Source organism: Oncorhynchus keta, chromosome 10 (assembly GCF_023373465.1).
Source record: "Oncorhynchus keta strain PuntledgeMale-10-30-2019 chromosome 10, Oket_V2, whole genome shotgun sequence".
Lineage (NCBI taxonomy): Eukaryota > Metazoa > Chordata > Actinopteri > Salmoniformes > Salmonidae > Oncorhynchus > Oncorhynchus keta.
This window is the reverse complement of record NC_068430.1, coordinates 5,882,670-5,901,498: the sequence shown is the minus strand read 5'-3', so window position 1 is coordinate 5,901,498 and position 18,829 is coordinate 5,882,670. Positions and strand designations below refer to the sequence as shown.

General features: G+C 43.7%; 1 protein-coding gene across 1 annotated transcript in view; it reads left to right on the top strand.

Annotated features, from left to right (window-relative positions):
- The first annotated feature begins 3,047 nt into the window (after positions 1–3,047).
- The window catches only part of ssuh2.1 (ssu-2 homolog, tandem duplicate 1), a 43,519-nt gene continuing 27,737 nt past the window's right edge, over positions 3,048–18,829 (top strand). Inside the window, exon 1 of the mRNA XM_052528609.1 lies at positions 3,048–3,467. Within this exon, the coding sequence (XP_052384569.1) occupies positions 3,440–3,467 (28 nt within the window). The 5' untranslated portion in view covers positions 3,048–3,439. The remainder of the gene's footprint in view (positions 3,468–18,829) is intronic.

Here is an 18,829-nt window from a genome sequence, read left to right as displayed (position 1 = left end):
AAATCCATAACGCTATGTGATACAAAATGGGGAATTGGAGAATTTTTAAAATATAAAACAATCTTTTTAGTTACCCTTCCCAACTAGCCCTACACTCATTAAAAAACCCACTACCCCATTCCACTACTTTGACCCTATCTGTTCCTGCACTATGCTAACGGTCTGGGAGGACGGGACACCGCCACTCAACACACCCTAGAACTCTTCTGAAGTCAAATCTCATAAACCCAAATAGTTCTCTGCAGCTGCCACCATATTGTCTTTGATTTACATTCCATTTCTGTGGTACAGTTGATAACCATTGCTATGAACGCTAAGAAGCCAACCTTACTGAAGCAAACATCACTCGTTGGTCTATATCTCTGTGCTGGCACAGATGTATTACTCACAGCGATCCTCTCAGGATCCTTGACCCATCCTCCTCCACTTTCTTCACTGCCTCAGCATACGACAACCTCTGCACTACTCTGACTACCTCAACCCACCTCTCTCGCAACAGACACTTCCGATCCCCAGCAACATGGGCACCCCTACAGTTGACAGACACAACTGTATCCACCAAAACGACACAATCCTCTGTCCCATGCCCTCCTGCACACTCCCCACATCTTGGAATCTCCCTCCTACTCACGACTGCAACATGACCATCAACGTTGCACCTGAAACAGCGTGGTTGATTCTGCACAAAAGCTTTAGCAGGAAAACTGAGATACTAACATGACTCTCACAGACCTGTAACTTTTTCTTTAAGAGGCTCCTCAGTGGTCTTGTATGTCTTCCATTTCCTAATAATTGCTCCCACAGTTGATTTCTTCAAACCAAGCTGCTTACCTATTGCAGATTCAGTCTTCCCAGCCTGGTGCAGGTCTACAATTTTGTTTCTGGTGTCCTTTTGACAGCTCTGTGGTCTTGGCCATAGTGGAGTTTGGAGTGTGACTGTTTGAGGTTGTGGACAGGTGTCTTTTATACTGATAACAAGTTCAAACAGGTGCCATTAATACAGGTAACGAGTGGAGGACAGAGGAGCCTCTTAAAGAAGAAGTTACAGGTCTGTGAGAGCCAGAAATCTTGCTTTTTTGTAGGTGACCAAATACTTATTTTCCACCATAATTTGCAAATAAATTCATAAAAAATCCTACAATGTGATTTTCTGGATTTTTAAAAATAATTTTGTCTGTCATAGTTGAAGTGTACCTATGATGAAAATTACAGGCCTCTCTCATCTTTTTAAGTGGGAGAACTTGCACAATTGGTGGCTGACTAAATACTTTTTTTGCCCCACTGTGTATATATATATATATATATATATATATATATATAAATAGTTTTTGCCACCATCATTACTCGCCTCTAGCCTATCACTACAATTGTTTTTTGTGAGTAAAAATCCCTGTTTTTGCACCTAAGGCCTATTATTTGCCTACTAGAACATTCTATATTCTGAATCAGGCAGTTAAAGGACAAACCACACAGACAACTGTACATTTATATGTAATTGTATTCAATATTCTGGCTTGTAGGGAACTTTTACACAATAATTATTATTTCTGGCATTAGTTTCAGGCTGTATGTATCAATTCATTGTGTATTACAGCCTGATTAATTAGATTAATTAGACTCCCTGCCTGACCGCAAGACACCTTTTCACATTGTGATTCCTTTTTATTCTATTATAGTATAGTGTTTTAGTATTCTACTATTATAATTAAGCAATAAGGCTTGAGGAGGTGTGGTATATGATCAATATAACCCGGCTAAGGGCTGTTCTTATGTATGACGCAACGCTGAGTGCCTGGATACAGCCCTTAGCCATGGTATATTGGCCATATACCACAAACCCCCGAGGTGCCTTATTGCTATTATAAACTGGTTATCAACCTTCTTTTTATTTATTTTTTAAACTTTACATTTATTTAACTAGGCAAATCAGTTAAGAACAAATTCTTATGTACAATGATGGCCTACCAGAAGGCAAAATACCTCCTGCGGGGATGGGGGCTGGAAAAAAAATAAATAAATATAGGACAAAACACACATCACGACAAGAGAGACCAAAGACAACAACATAGCAAGGCAGCAACACATGACAACACAGCATGGTAGCAACTAGAGGTCAACTGATTATGATTTTTCAACGCCGATACCGATTATTGGAAGACCAAAAATGCCGATACCGATTAATCGGCCGATTTCGTTTTTACATTTTTTTTATATATAATTTTATTTGTAATAATGACAATTACAACCATTCTGAATGAACACTTATTTTAACTTAATATAATACATCAATAAAATCAATTTAGCATCAAGTAAATAATGAAACATGTTCAATTTGGTTGAAATATAATGCAAAACCAAAGTGTTGGAGAAGAACGTAAAAGTGCAAAAGTGCTTACATGTGCCATGTAAGAAAGCTAAAGTTTCAGTTCCTTGCTGAGAACATGAGAACATATGAAAGCTGGTGGTTCCTTTTAACATGAATCTTCAATATTCCCAGGTAAGAAGTTTTAGGTTTTAGTTATTATAGGACTATTTCCCTCTATACCATTTGTATTTCATTAACCTTTGACTATTGGATGTTCTTATAGGCACTCTTATAGGCACTTCAGTATTGCCAGTGTAACAGTATTGCCAGTGTAACAGTATAGCTTCCATCCCTCTCCTCGCTCCTCCCTGGGCTTGAACCAGGAACACAACGACAACAGCCACCCTCAAAGCAGCGTTACCCATGCAGAGCAAGGGGAAAAACTACTTAAATGTTTTGTCATACCCTGATATACCACGGCTTTCAGCCAATCAGCATTCAGGGCTCAAACCACCCAGTTTATAATCTAGTGTCAACTATGGTTAAAAATTCCATTAAGTATTTATTACCTGTTGACATTGTATGAAACTGAATCACTGTTCGGATAACGGCCCAGAGGCCCAATGTGTCTTGTCGACCTCCTGTGGTTGCGGATGATATACTGTATATCCTCGGTCTTATCTAGAGTACAGTACAGGAACTCCCTGTATGTGATATAGCCTCTCCTCGGTCTGATCTGGAGTACAGTACCGGAACGCCCACCACTACACTGAACATGCTCGTCCGGCGTGCGTGAGAGCACACTGCAAAGAGGATAGAATAGAGAAACCAAAACTCTTCAACTCAGAAAATGTACTCTATGGAAGATAGCAAATTTTTTTTTTTTTATGAACCCCGTCGAATGTTGGAGCAAAGTAATTATATGGCAGTTTTGTAAAAACAAAATCTATTTTTTTCCCGGGCGTGGTTTGCACTCAGCATTCCTTGATACATGTCATGTGACCGAGGATTAATTTAAACAGTACATTAAAAGGGGCTGGAATCGGGTCAGGTTTAGAGAAAGTCCGTCGTGCTTCTTATGCAGTATAGCCTGTCCAAGTGTGTTTAGATAGTTTGAAATAAACAAACCAGGGTATGGACGAGAAGGATGACGACCAGCTTGGTGAGTTTCGTTTTTGTTTGGTAATTTACTACAAGAAAGTTAAAGTGGACATTTGGCCATCTCCGAGTGCAGTGGTTCCCAACCAGGGCTACTTGGCATATGAACGGGGGAGCTTGTGAAGACTCGTGAGACCATAGGCCTAATGTTAAAATGTACATGAGGGGGTACTCCTGGGGTACGTCGGGCAAAGCAAATTTCAGTTGGTGGTACAGTAACCGGAAAAGTTTGGGAACCACGGTCCTAGGGCATGGTTCCCCAGTAGGCAACCCTTTACCCCCCCCCCCCTCAAGTTTTCTGACGCCCCCAAATTAAAAGTATGTAAAATCATCAGGAATATCAGATCAAATATATTTTAATTCAGTATTTCGACGCATAAATAAATATGTATACTGTATGTAGGCCGATATATTTTCTGTCAGCGGACAAACATCAAATCGATAAATCAATCAACAGAGAGGCATATGTAATCAAGGTTTGAAAATATGATGTTTTCTGTATCTGTATGGGATTCTTGCGGTCAACTTTGCAGTGTAGCCTACAAAATCATTCATAACGCCACGTTTTCATCCAGAGTTTTTATGCGAGTAAATTCATACCCTATAAAGAAAAATCATGACAGCCCTGATGGAAACAAGACGTTATGGTACAATTGTATAAACAGATCATTTGTTCGTTCGTCATGGTGGGATCTTTTGTGTCGGTAAAATGCATTATGCGCAAGTCCACGTGATGAGATGATTATTATGGATAAGAGCGAGAATATTAGAATTTGTCAAACTGCAGTCAAGTGTTGATAATCACGTCACCAGATATTTATCGGAAAGCAGCGTCAGACTCAACACCCTATACTTTCACAACCATTTGAAATTCATCATAATTGATTAAATCTGTATCCTAATAAACTTCATGGTTTGCCAAGTTGTAGTGGGAGGACCACATACCACATCACCGCGTGACTCCAAATGTACTTCGTTTGTTGTTATTGTTATTATATATTTACGCGTAAAGACATTTCCACCGCCATTTCGCGCATAATTAATTTTACCGATACAAAAATCTCCCACTATGTCGAACTAACAAATTATTTCGGAATTTATACAATTGTACTGAAACTATTTGTTTCCATTACAGCTGTTGTGTTTTGTTTTTATATTCGGTATGACTTTACTCGCATAAAAACAGTGAATGGAAAGGTGGGTACCACCCGGGTTTCAATCCAAACTTTTTTATGCTAGTAAAAAGTACATGTGTGATAAAACATTAGACAACATGCCTGATGGAAACGGCTAATATGTCGCTGGACGTTCCAAATGTCGACAAAACAGAATAAACTCGACAAGGTGGGATACGATGCGAATTCCCCCCTTTAAGGGTGCCCATGAGGTCTCTTAACTTCATTATGGATATCAATCAATATAACAGCCTTTTTTTGTGGAGTTAAATGCTTTCCTCTGGCTACACGCAAAGCCCTTCCATCCAGTTTCTTGTGCGTGTAAGGTATTTTTGCCTGTGTGCGTAGTGAGTGTGTAGACTATTATGTTTCCAAATTGAATTTCAATGACGTCTCCTCGTGTAGCCTTGCTTATCAACAGGTGCGTGGTGTTTTGTGTTGACTTTTCCACGCAGGCCATTTTTTTGTTTTATCATAACATAATATAATATAATATATGCCATTTAGCAGACGCTTTGGGACTTACAGTCATGTGTGCATACATTCTACGTATGGGTGGTCCCGGGAATCGAACCCACTACCCTGGCGTTACAAGCACCATGCTCTACCAACTGAGCTACAGAAGGACCACAGTTATTCTTATTAACTTTTATCTACAGACAGTATCCCATTTAGATTTGTTGCTCGATCCAGCCTCATCAATCAACTCATTTTACTATTCTTCTATTTTATTTTTTTATTTTCCATTTGTTTGAGTGAAAGGATATGCCACACCTCACCATGTTCTATTATGAACTTGGTATTTGTTCACCTACTATGGGACTGTTCCTTCACTGTAGGTACAGTAATCAAACATTCTTTTCTTTCCAGGACTAGCGTAGAGTCTATTTGCGTCCCGTGCCATTGTTATTGAGAAGCATTGAGCAGTGCTGTGCCATGAGAGCTGGGCAAATGAATGTAATCACTAGTCGAGTAGTTTTAGTAGACTAGCTATTTGTAATCATTTGTTCTTAAACTGACTTGCCAAGTTAAATAAAGGTAAACAGTAGGCCTACGTCCTCTTGGTTTTATGCTTTCAGAAGACCCATCCATGTACATTCTATTGGATTGTCGTAACAAGATGCAAGCCCCCCCCACATTACCACTCTCTGTCTCTGTGATGTATTCTAGGTACATTGTCTGAATGCTAATCAAGCTTTACATTCCATGCTTATCCTGCCGCCATTCATTATCAGTGTGTTCGTCTAAGCCTAAAGCATGGCGTTAGCAACGCCAAGGTCACGGGTTCAACTCCCGCAGGGATCACACGTACACATACGAAATACTAAATACCAATGACCATTTTGCCCTTACTGTACATTTTACATTGACATTTGAGTCATTTAGCAGACTCTCTGGTCCGGAGACACGTACAGTAGGGAGTCATTTAGCAGACTCTCTGATCCACTACAGTAGTGAGTCATTTAGCAGACTCTCTGATCCACTACAGTAGTGAGTCGTTTAGCAGACTCTCTTATCCAGAGAGACTTACAGTAGTGAGTCATTTAGCAGACTCTCTGATCCACTACAGTAGTGAGTCATTTAGCAGACTCTCTGATCCACTACAGTAGGGAGTCATTTAGCAGACTCTCTGATCCACTACAGTAGTGAGTCATTTAGCAGACTCTCTGATCCACTACAGTAGTGAGTCGTTTAGCAGACTCTCTTATCCAGAGAGACTTACAGTAGTGAGTCATTTAGCAGACTCTCTGATCCAGAGACACATACAGTAGTGAGTCATTTAGCAGACTCTCTTACCCAGAGACACTTAAAGTAGTGAGTCATTTAGCAGACTCTCTTATCCAGAGACACTTACAGTAGTGAGTCATTTAGCAGACTCTCTGATCCAGAGCCACTACAGTAGTGAGTCATTTAGCAGACTCTCTGATCCAGAGCCACTACAGTAGTGAGTCATTTAGCAGACTCTCTGATCCACTACAGTAGTGAGTCATTTAGCAGACTCTCTGATCCAGAGCCACTACAGTAGTGAGTCATTTAGCAGGCTCTCTGATCCACTACAGTAGTGAGTCATTTAGCAGGCTCTCTGATCCAGAGCCACTACAGTAGTGAGTCATTTAGCTGACTCTCTGATCCAGAGCCACTACAGTAGTGAGTAATTTAGCAGGCTCTCTGATCCAGAGCCACTACAGTAGTGAGTCATTTAGCAGACTCTCTGATCCAGAGCCACTACAGTAGTGAGTCATTTAGCAGACTCTCTGATCCAGAGAGACTTACAGTAGTGAGTCATTTAGCAGACTCTCTTATCCAGAGAGACTTACAGTAATGAGTCATTTAGCAGACTCTCTTACCTAGAGACACTTACAGTAGTGAGTCATTTAGCAGACTCTCTGATCCACTACAGTAGTGAGTCATTTAGCAGACTCTCTGATCCAGAGAGACTTACAGTAGTGAGTCATTTAGCAGACTCTCTGATCCAGAGCCACTACAGTAGTGAGTCATTTAGCAGACTCTCTGATCCAGAGCCACTACAGTAGTGAGTCATTTAGCAGACTCTCTGATCCAGAGACACTTACAGCAGTGCGTCATTTAGCAGACTCTGATCCAGAGCCACTACAGTAGTGAGTCATTTAGCAGACTCTCTGATCCAGAGACAATATGACTGCCCTACCAAGCACAAAGGCAGTAACTGCTCATAGCGTGGAACTGAGAAAAATTGCTTTTATTTACCTTGGTTAAATAGTAACTTTATCCAGTTACTGCTAACATGACCCCCATTTTCTCCTGAACACAATACAATAGAGGCAGGATACTTGTCCACGCGATAAAGCATGTATTTAATGTAGCAAAAATGACTAACTCGTTTTAGATCAAATGAGCAGTTACTGCCTTTTTGCTTGGCAGGGCAGTACAGTAGTGAGTAATTTAGCAGACTCTCTTATCCACTACAGTAGTGAGTTGTTTAGCAGACTCTCTTATCCAGAGACACTTACAGTAGTGAGTCATTTAGCAGACTCTCTTATCCACTACAGTAGTGAGTCGTTTAGCAGACTCTCTTATCCAGAGAGACTTACAGTAGTGAGTCATTTAGCAGACTCTCTTACACAGAGACACTTACAGTAGTGAGTCATTTAGCAGACTCTCTGATCCACTACAGTAGTGAGTCATTTAGCAGACTCTCTGATCCAGAGCCACTTACAGTAGTGAGTCATTTAGCAGACTCTCTGATCCGGAGACACTTACAGCAGTGAGTCATTTAGCAGACTCTCTGATCCAGAGACACTTACAGCAGTGAGTCATTTAGCAGACTCTCTGATCCGGAGACACTTACAGTAGTGAGTCATTTAGCAGACTCTCTGATCCACTACAGTAGTGAGTCATTTAGCAGACTCTCTGATCCAGAGAGACTTACAGTAGTGAGTCATTTAGCAGACTCTCTTATCCACTACAGTAGGGAGTCATTTAGCAGACTCTCTTATCCAGAGACACTTACAGTAGTGAGTCATTTAGCAGACTCTCTTATCCACTACAGTAGTGAGTCGTTTAGCAGACTCTCTTATCCAGAGAGACTTACAGTAGTGAGTCATTTAGCAGACTCTCTTACAGAGAGACACTTACAGTAGTGAGTCATTTAGCAGACTCTCTTATCCAGAGACTTACAGTAGTGAGTCATTTAGCAGACTCTCTGATCCACTACAGTAGGGAGTCATTTAGCAGACTCTCTGATCCACTACAGTAGGGAGTCATTTAGCAGACTCTCTGATCCAGGGACACTACAGTAGTGAGTCATTTAGCAGACTCTCTGATCCAGGGACACTACAGTAGTGAGTCATTTAGCATACTCTCTGATCCGGAGACACTTACAGTAGTGAGTCATTTAGCAGACTCTCTGATCCACTACAGTAGGGAGTCATTTAGCAGGCCCTCTGATCCAGAGAGACCTTCAGTAGTGAGTCATTTAGCAGACTCTCTGATCCAGGGACACTACAGTAGTGAGTCATTTAGCAGACTCTCTGATCCACTACAGTAGTGAGTCATTTAGCAGACTCTCTTATCCAGAGAGACTTACAGTAGTGAGTCATTTAGCAGACTCTCTGATCCACTACAGTAGTGAGTCATTTAGCAGACTCTCTGATCCAGAGAGACTTACAGTAGTGAGTCATTTAGCAGACTCTCTGATCCACTACAGTAGTGAGTCATTTAGCAGACTCTCTGATCCACTACAGTAGTGAGTCATTTAACAGACTCTCTGATCCAGAGCCACTACAGTAGTGAGTCATTTAGCAGACTCTCTGATCCAGAGCCACTACAGTAGTGAGTCATTTAGCAGACTCTCTGATCCACTACAGTAGTGAGTCATTTAGCAGACTCTCTGATCCACTACAGTAGTGAGTCATTTAGCAGACTCTCTGATCCGGAGACACTTACAGCAGTGAGTCATTTAGCAGACTCTCTGATCCGGAGACACTAACAGTAGTGAGTCATTTAGCAGACTCTCTGATCCACTACAGTAGGGAGTCATTTAGCAGACTCTCTTATCCAGAGAGACTTACAGTAGTGAGTCATTTAGCAGACTCTCTGATCCACTACAGTAGGGAGTCATTTAGCAGACTCTCTTATCCAGAGAGACTTACAGTAGTGAGTCATTTAGCAGACTCTCTGATCCACTACAGTAGTGAGTCATTTAGCAGACTCTCTGATCCACTACAGTAGGGAGTCATTTAGCAGACTCTCTGATCCACTACAGTAGGGAGTCATTCAGCAGACTCTCTGATCCACTACAGTAGTGAGTCATTTAGCAGGCTCTCTGATCCACTACAGTAGGGAGTCATTTAGCAGACTCTCTTACCCAGAGACACTTACAGTAGTGAGTCATTTAGCAGACTCTCTTATCCACTACAGTAGTGAGTCGTTTAGCAGACTCTCTTATCCAGAGAGACTTACAGTAGTGAGTCATTTAGCAGACTCTCTTACACAGAGACACATACAGTAGTGAGTCATTTAGCAGACTCTCTTATCCAGAGAGACTTACAGTAGTGAGTCATTTAGCAGACTCTCTGATCCACTACAGTAGGGAGTCATTTAGCAGACTCTCTGATCCGGAGACACTTACAGTAGTGAGTCATTTAGCAGACTCTCTGATCCACTACAGTGGGGAGTCATTTAGCAGACTCTCTGATCCACTACAGTGGGGAGTCATTTAACAGACTCTCTGATCCAGGGACACTACAGTAGTGAGTCATTTAGCAGACTCTCTGATCCGGAGACACTTACAGTAGTGAGTCATTTAGCAGACTCTCTGATCCACTACAGTAGGGAGTCATTTAGCAGACTCTCTGATCCAGGGACACTACAGTAGTGAGTCATTTAGCAGACTCTCTTATCCAGAGAGACTTACAGTAGTGAGTCATTTAGCAGACTCTCTGATCCTCTACAGTAGTGAGTCATTTAGCAGACTCTCTGATCCGGAGAGACTTACAGTAGTGAGTCATTTAGCAGACTCTCTGATCCACTACAGTAGTGAGTCATTTAGCAGACTCTCTGATCCGGAGACACTTACAGTAGTGAGTCATTTAGCAGACTCTCTGATCCACTACAGTAGTGAGTCATTTAGCAGACTCTCTGATCCACTACAGTAGGGAGTCATTTAGCAGACTCTCTGATCCAGGGACACTACAGTAGTGAGTCATTTAGCAGACTCTCTGATCCAGGGACACTACAGTAGTGAGTCATTTAGCATACTCTCTGATCCGGAGACACTTACAGTAGTGAGTCATTTAGCAGACTCTCTGATCCACTACAGTAGGGAGTCATTTAGCAGACTCTCTTATCCATAGAGACTTACAGTAGTGAGTCATTTAGCAGACTCTCTGATCCACTACAGTAGTGAGTCATTTAGCAGACTCTCTGATCCAGAGACACTTACAGTAGTGAGTCATTTAGCAGACTCTCTGATCCAGGGACACTACAGTAGTGAGTCATTTAGCAGACTCTCTGATCCAGGGACACTACAGTAGTGAGTCATTTAGCAGACTCTCTGATCCAGGGACACTACAGTAGTGAGTCATTTAACAGACTCTCTGATCCACTACAGTAGGGAGTCATTTAGCAGACTCTCTGATCCACTACAGTAGTGAGTCATTTAGCAGACTCTCTGATCCACTACAGTAATGAGTCATTTAGCAGACTCTCTGATCCAGAGCCACTACAGTAGTGAGTCATTTAGCAGACTCTCTGATCCACTACAGTAGGGAGTCATTTATCAGACTCTCTGATCCAGGGACACTACAGTAGTGAGTCATTTAGCAGACTCTCTGATCCACTACAGTAGTGAGTCATTTAGCAGACTCTCTTATCCACTACAGTCGTGAGTCATTTAGCAGACTCTCTGTGACCCACTACAGTGGGGAGTCATTTAGCAGACTCTCTGATCCAGAGACACTTACAATAGTGAGTCATTTAGCAGACTCTCTTATCCAGGGACACTACAGTAGTGAGTCATTTAGCAGACTCTCTGATCCAGGGACACTACAGTAGTGAGTCATTTAACAGACTCTCTGATCCACTACAGTCGTGAGTCATTTAGCAGACTCTCTTATCCACTACAGGCATGAGTCATTTAGCAGACTCTCTGATCCACTACAGTAGGGAGTCATTTAACAGACTCTCTGATCCACTACAGTAGGGAGTCATTTAGCAGACTCTCTGATCCAGAGACACTACAGTAGTGAGTCATTTTCACACTTGTTTCATACTGTACTGTAAGTTGTTTTGGATAAAGGCCTCTGCTGAGTGACATATATATCACCTATAATCTTAAACTCCCATCTCATAACAGTGCAGGGGAAACTGCTTCTCATTGGTATTTCTATAGACTGGTGACTGTATTGTGTTCAGTGACACCAATGGCCAGCCTGTAGTATATTTAGCCCTGTACGCTGGTACATTCAAAACTAACAATTGGAAGTAATGGGAAAAGCCCACATATGAATACTTCTGTAATACACATGGACTGTAATCCCAAACGACACCCTATTCTTTACACACCTTTTTTAAAAACAGGACCCATAGAGCTCTGTTCAAAAGATAGTGCCACTACATAGGGAAAAGGTGGTGCTGTGTAGTGCACATGGTCAATGGAATGAAAAGGGCATTCTGGTGCACGATGACAAAGCCACCACTTGATCACAGGTCCCTGAGTGGCACTGTGTTGATGGTGTCTGGGTCCTACAGGTTCCTGAGTGCCACCATGTTGTGTTGATGGTGTCTGGGTCCTACAGGTTCCTGAGTGGCACCGTGTTGATGGTGTCTGGGTCCTACAGGTTCCTGAGTGGCACCGTGTTGATGGTGTCTGGGCCCTACAGGTTCCTGAGTGGCACCATGTTGATGGTGTCTGGGCCTTACAGGTTCCTGAGTGGCACCATGTTGTGTTGATGGTGTCTGGGCCCTACAGGTTCCTGAGTGGCACCATGTTGTGTTGATGGTGTCTGGGCCCTACAGGTTCCTGAGTGGCACCGTGTTGATGGTGTCTGGGTCCTACAGGTTCCTGAGTGGCACCGTGTTGATGGTGTCTGGGCCTTACAGGTTCCTGAGTGGCACCATGTTGTGTTGATGGTGTCTGGGCCCTACAGGTTCCTGAGTGGCACCATGTTGTGTTGATGGTGTCTGGGCCCTACAGGTTCCTGAGTGGCACCGTGTTGATGGTGTCTGGGCCCTACAGGTTCCTGAGTGGCACCATGTTGTGTTGATGGTGTCTGGGCCCTACAGGTTCCTGAGTGGCACCGTGTTGATGGTGTCTGGGTCCTACAGGTTCCTGAGTGGCACCATGTTGTGTTGATGGTGTCTGGGCCCTACAGGTTCCTGAGTGGCACCATGTTGATGGTGTCTGGGCCCTACAGGTTCCTGAGTGGCACCATGTTGTGTTGATGGTGTCTGGGCCCTACAGGTTCCTGAGTGGCACCATGTTGTGTTGATGGTGTCTGGGCCCTACAGGTTCCTGAGTGGCACCATGTTGTGTTGATGGTGTCTGGGCCCTACAGGTTCCTGAGTGGCACCATGTTGTGTTGATGGTGTCTGGGCCCTACAGGTTCCTGAGTGGCACCATGTTGTGTTGATGGTGTCTGGGTCCTACAGGTTCCTGAGTGGCACCATGTTGTGTTGATGGTGTCTGGGCCCTACAGGTTCCTGAGTGGCACCGTGTTGATGGTGTCTGGGCCCTACAGGTTCCTGAGTGGCACCGTGTTGATGGTGTCTGGGCCCTACAGGTTCCTGAGTGGCACCATGTTGTGTTGATGGTGTCTGGGCCCTACAGGTTCCTGAGTGGCACCGTGTTGATGGTGTCTGGGCCCTACAGGTTCCTGAGTGGCACCATGTTGTGTTGATGGTGTCTGGGCCCGACAGGTTCCTGAATGGCACCGTGTTGATGGTGTCTGGGCCCGACAGGTTCCTGAGTGGCACTGTGTTGATGGTGTCTGGGTCCTACAGGTTCCTGAGTGGCACTGTGTTGATGGTGTCTGGGTCCTACAGGTTCCTGAGTGGCACCATGTTGTGTTGATGGTGTCTGGGCCTTACAGGTTCCTGAGTGGCACCATGTTGTGTTGATGGTGTCTGGGTCCTACAGGTTCCTGAGTGGCACCGTGAACCTGTCGGGCCCAGACACCATCAACACAACATGGTGCCACTCAGGAACCTGTATGGTGTTGATGGTGTCTGGGCTTTACAGGTTCCTGAGTGGCACCATGTTGTGTTGATGGTGTGTGGGCCCTACAGGTTCCTGAGTGGCACCGTGAACCTGTCGGGCCCAGACACCATCAACACAACATGGTGCCACTCAGGAACCTGTAGGGTGTTGATGGTGTCTGGGCTTTACAGGTTCCTGAGTGGCACCATGTTGTGTTGATGGTGTCTGGGTCCTACAGGTTCCTGAGTGGCACCATGTTGTGTTGATGGTGTCTGGGCCCTACAGGTTCCTGAGTGGCACCATGTTGTGTTGATGGTGTCTGGGCCCGACAGGTTCCTGAGGGCCACCATGTTGTAATACCTTTGTAATACCATGTAAGGACAGTGTAAACTATACTATATTGTTATCGTACAGAAGTTATTACACTGTAATAAGGACAACAGTGTTTTCTTGCAACTTGTTCTTTTGGTTCTCACACAGTAGTGTGATGATTGTGGTGATGATTAGCTTGTTATAGTAGGGGCTCCTGAGTGGTGATGATTAGCTTGTTGTAGTAGGGGCTCCTGAGTGGTGATGATTAGCTTGTTATAGTAGGGGCTCCTGAGTGGTGATGATTAGCTTGTTGTAGTAGGGGCTCCTGAGTGGTGATGAGTAGCTTGTTGTAGTAGGGGCTCCCAAGTGGTGATGATTAGCTTGTGTGGTAGGGGCTCCTGAGTGGTGATGATTAGCTTGTTATAGTAGGGGCTCCTGAGTGGTGATGATTAGCTTGTTATAGTAGGGGCTCCTGAGTGGTGATGAGTAGCTTGTTGTAGTAGGGGCTCCCAAGTGGTGATGATTAGCTTGTGTAGTAGGGGCTCCTGAGTGGTGATGATTAGCTTGTTGTAGTAGGGGCTCCTGAGTGGTGATGATTAGCTTGTTGTAGTAGGGGCTCCTGAGTGGTGATGATTAGCTTGTTGTAGTAGGGGCTCCTGAGTGGTGATGATTAGCTTGTTGTAGTAGGGGCTCCTGAGTGGTGATGATTAGCTTGTTATAGTAGGGGCTCCTGAGTGGTGATGATTAGCTTGTTGTAGTAGGGGCTCCTGAGTGGTGATGATTAGCTTGTTGTAGTAGGGGCTCCTGAGTGGTGATGATTAGCTTGTTGTAGTAGGGGCTCCTGAGTGGTGATGATTAGCTTGTTGTAGTAGGGGCTCCTGAGTGGTGATGAGTAGCTTGTTGTAGTAGGGGCTCCTGAGTGGTGATGATTAGCTTGTTGTAGTAGGGGCTCCTGAGTGGTGATGATTAGCTTGTTGTAGTAGGGGCTCCTGAGTGGTGATGATTAGCTTGTTGTAGTAGGGGCTCCTGAGTGGTGATGATTAGCTTGTTGTAGTAGGGGCTCCTGAGTGGTGATGAGTAGCTTGTTGTAGTAGGGGCTCCTGAGTGGTGATGATTAGCTTGTTGTAGTAGGGGCTCCTGAGTGGTGATGATTAGCTTGTTGTAGTAGGGGCTCCTGAGTGGTGATGATTAGCTTGTTGTAGTAGGGGCTTCTGAGTGATGATGATTAGCTTGTTGTAGTAGGGGCTTCTGGGTGGTGATGATTAGCTTGTTGTAGTAGGGGCTCCTGAGTGGTGATGATTAGCTTGTTGTAGTAGGGGCTCCTGAGTGGTGATGATTAGCTTGTTGTAGTAGGGGCTCCTGAGTGGTGATGATTAGCTTGTTGTAGTAGGGGCTCCTGAGTGGTGATGATTAGCTTGTTGTAGTAGGGGCTCCTGAGTGGTGATGATTAGCTTGTTGTAGTAGGGGCTTCTGAGTGGTGATGATTAGCTTGTTGTAGTAGGGGCTCCCAAGTGGTGATGATTAGCTTGTTATAGTAGGGGCTCCTGAGTGGTGATGATTAGCTTGTTATAGTAGGGGCTCCTGAGTGGTGATGATTAGCTTGTTGTAGTAGGGGCTCCTGAGTGGTGATGAGTAGCTTGTGTAGTAGGGGCTCCTGAGTGGTGATGAGTAGCTTGTTGTAGTAGGGGCTCCTGAGTGGTGATGATTAGCTTGTTGTAGTCGTTTGATGATGATGTTATATGATGATAACTAAAACCGAAGTAGCTTGTTGTATTAGGGGCTCCTGAGTGGCGCAGTGGTCTAAGGCATTGCATCTCAGTGCTAGAGGTGTCACTACAGACCCTGGTTCAAATCCAGGCTGTATCACGTTGTCCAGGTTCGGCTGGGGTAGACAGTCATGTTAAATAAGAATTTGTTCTTAACTGACGTGCCAAGTTAAATAATAATTCTAACAAAATGTATTGAATCACTGTGCATGAAGATACAAAGTCAGATTTGTGTGTGTGTGTGTGTGTGTGTGTGTGTGTGTGTGTGTGTGTGTGTGTGTGTGTGTTACAAAGGTAGATCAGTAGGTGTGTCTGTGTATTACAAAGGTATATCAGTAGGTAAGTAGTGTGTGTGGGGATTGGCGTTTGCAACTCATACACAATGTTGATCTATCTAGATCTAGGAGCCACTCCTTATTCCCTCAGGCTGTATTCAACCTGGGTCATGTGAGGACAAAGATGTTTCCACCAACAGTGTTAACACATCATGTGTTATACTATTATACTACGTAAACCTCACATGATAGGTCTACCTACATGGACATTAGCTGCTGATAACATGACTGTAGTATAAAGTTTATTGGTTAATATAATACACATTATGTTGCTCAGCTCGACTCTCTCCCGGCCTTTCCAGTTCTTGGAAATAAATATTGTTTGATTAAAAAGTTTGCCTGACTACTCCCTAGCCTAGACCTTTCAAATCCAACGTGATCTTTATAAGCCAGACAGAGTAGGATTGTTGGTGGCTGACAATATAACATCCTGTACTCTCCCTCTCAACGAATGTCTGTTTTTCCTGTGAGAGAGAGAGGGAGAGATCACTGTCCAGTCCACCCATATGCCAGTTATTATTGTTATTATTGTTATTATTGTTATTATTCCGGTATTATACTTATGATAAAATGTTTTATTCTCTTCTGCTGAGCCATTTACTTTATGTTAGTATTGTTATATTTGATTATTTCTTATTGTTGTTGCATTGTCCAGAAGGAACCTGCAAGTCAGCATTTCGTTGGACGGTGTTTACCACCCTGCGTGTTCCACACATACGACTAATAACTTGTAAAACTTGGTTATTGGTATTTTATTAGGATCCCCATTAGTTGTTGCGAAAGCAGCAGCTACTCTTCCTGGGGTCCGCACAGAACACAGAACACAGAGCACAGAACACAGAGCACAGAGCACAGAACACAGAGCACAGAGCACAGAGCACAGAGCACAGAACACAGAGCACAGAACACAGAGCACAGAACACAGAGCACAGAGCACAGAACACAGAACACAGAGCACAGAACACAGAGCACAGAACACAGAGCACAGAACACAGAGCACAGAACACAGAGCACAGAACACAGAACACAGAGCACAGAACACAGAACACAGAGCACAGAACACAGAACACAGAGCACAGAACACAGAGCACAGAGCACAGAACACAGAGCACAGAACACAGAACACAGAGCACAGAACACAGAACACAGAGCACAGAACACAGAGCACAGAACACAGAGCACAGAACACAGAACACAGAGCACAGAATACAAAACATGACACATGACATCATACAGAACATTTAATAGACAGGATCAGCTCAAGGACAGAACTACGTAGCCTACATATTAAAACATACACACAAACTATCTAGGTCCAGTAGCCCACATATCAACACATACACACACTATCTAGGTCCAGTAGCCCACATATCAACACATACACACTATCTAGGTCCAGTAGCCCACATATCAACACATACACACACTATCTAGGTCCAGTAGCCCACATATCAACACATACACACACTATCTAGGTCCAGTAGCCCACATATCAACACATACACACACTATCTAGGTCCAGTAGCCTACATATCAACACATACACACTATCTAGGTCCAGTAGCCCACATATCAACACATACACACACTATCTAGGTCCAGTAGCCCACATATCAACACATACACACTATCTAGGTCCAGTAGCCTACATATCAACACATACACACTATCTAGGTCCAGTAGCCCACATATCAACACATACACACACTATCTAGGTCCAGTAGCCCACATATCAACACATACACACACTATCTAGGTCCAGTAGCCCACATATCAACACATACACACTATCTAGGTCCAGTAGCCTACATATCAACACACACACACTATCTAGGTCCAGTAGACCACATATCAACACATACACACTATCTAGGTCCAGTAGCCTACATATCAACACACACACACTATCTAGGTCCAGTAGCCCACATATCAACACATACACACTATCTAGGTCCAGTAGCCTACATATCAACACATACACACTATCTAGGTCCAGTAGCCCACATATCAACACATACACACTATCTAGGTCCAGTAGCCCACATATCAACACATACACACTATCTAGGTCCAGTAGCCCACATATCAACACATACACACTATCTAGGTCCAGTAGCCCACATATCAACACATACACACTATCTAGGTCCAGTAGCCTACATATCAACACATACACACTATCTAGGTCCAGTAGCCCACATATCAACACATACACACTATCTAGGTCCAGTAGCCTACATATCAACACATACACACTATCTAGGTCCAGTAGCCCACATATCAACACATACACACTATCTAGGTCCAGTAGCCTACATATCAACACATACACACTATCTAGGTCCAGTAGCCTACATATCAACACATACACACTATCTAGGTCCAGTAGCCTACATATCAACACATACACACTATCTAGGTCCAGTAGCCTACATATCAACACACACACACTATCTAGGTCCAATAGGGGTGAGGTGTTGCTTTATCTGTTTTTTGAAACCAGGTTTGCTGTTCATTTGATCAGTATGAGATGGAAAGGAGTCCCATGCAATAATGGCTCTATATAATATTGTACACTTTCTTGAATTTGTTCTGGATTTGGGGACTGTGAAAAGACCCCTGGTGGCATGTCTGGTGGGATAAGTGTGTGTGTCAGTGATGTGTTTAAGTTGACTATGCAAACAAGTTGGGATGTTCAACACATTAATGTTTCTTATAAAAAGAAGAAGTGATGCAGTCAGTCTCTCTTCAACTCTTAGCCAAGAGAGACTAGCTGCACAGTATTAATATCAGCCCTCTGATTAAACTGAAGAGCAAGATGTGCCACTCTGTTCTGGGCCAGCTGCAGCTTAACTAGGTATTTCTTTGCAGCACTTGACCACATGACTGTGCCATAGGCTTGGCTCTCTCACCCCTTCCGGGCTTTTGGGATGGAGGGTGGACAATGAGCCTGTCATAGCGGATGTAAGAAATGTCCCCACACGCGCTGGTAACTTTCATTGCTGAGATAAGTTATTTTTTCTTCTTCTGGCGCACAGCTTCAGGACGGTCCTTGTTGAGGAAGATGTACATTCCTCAAGGTCTTGTCTCTTTCCAGATCA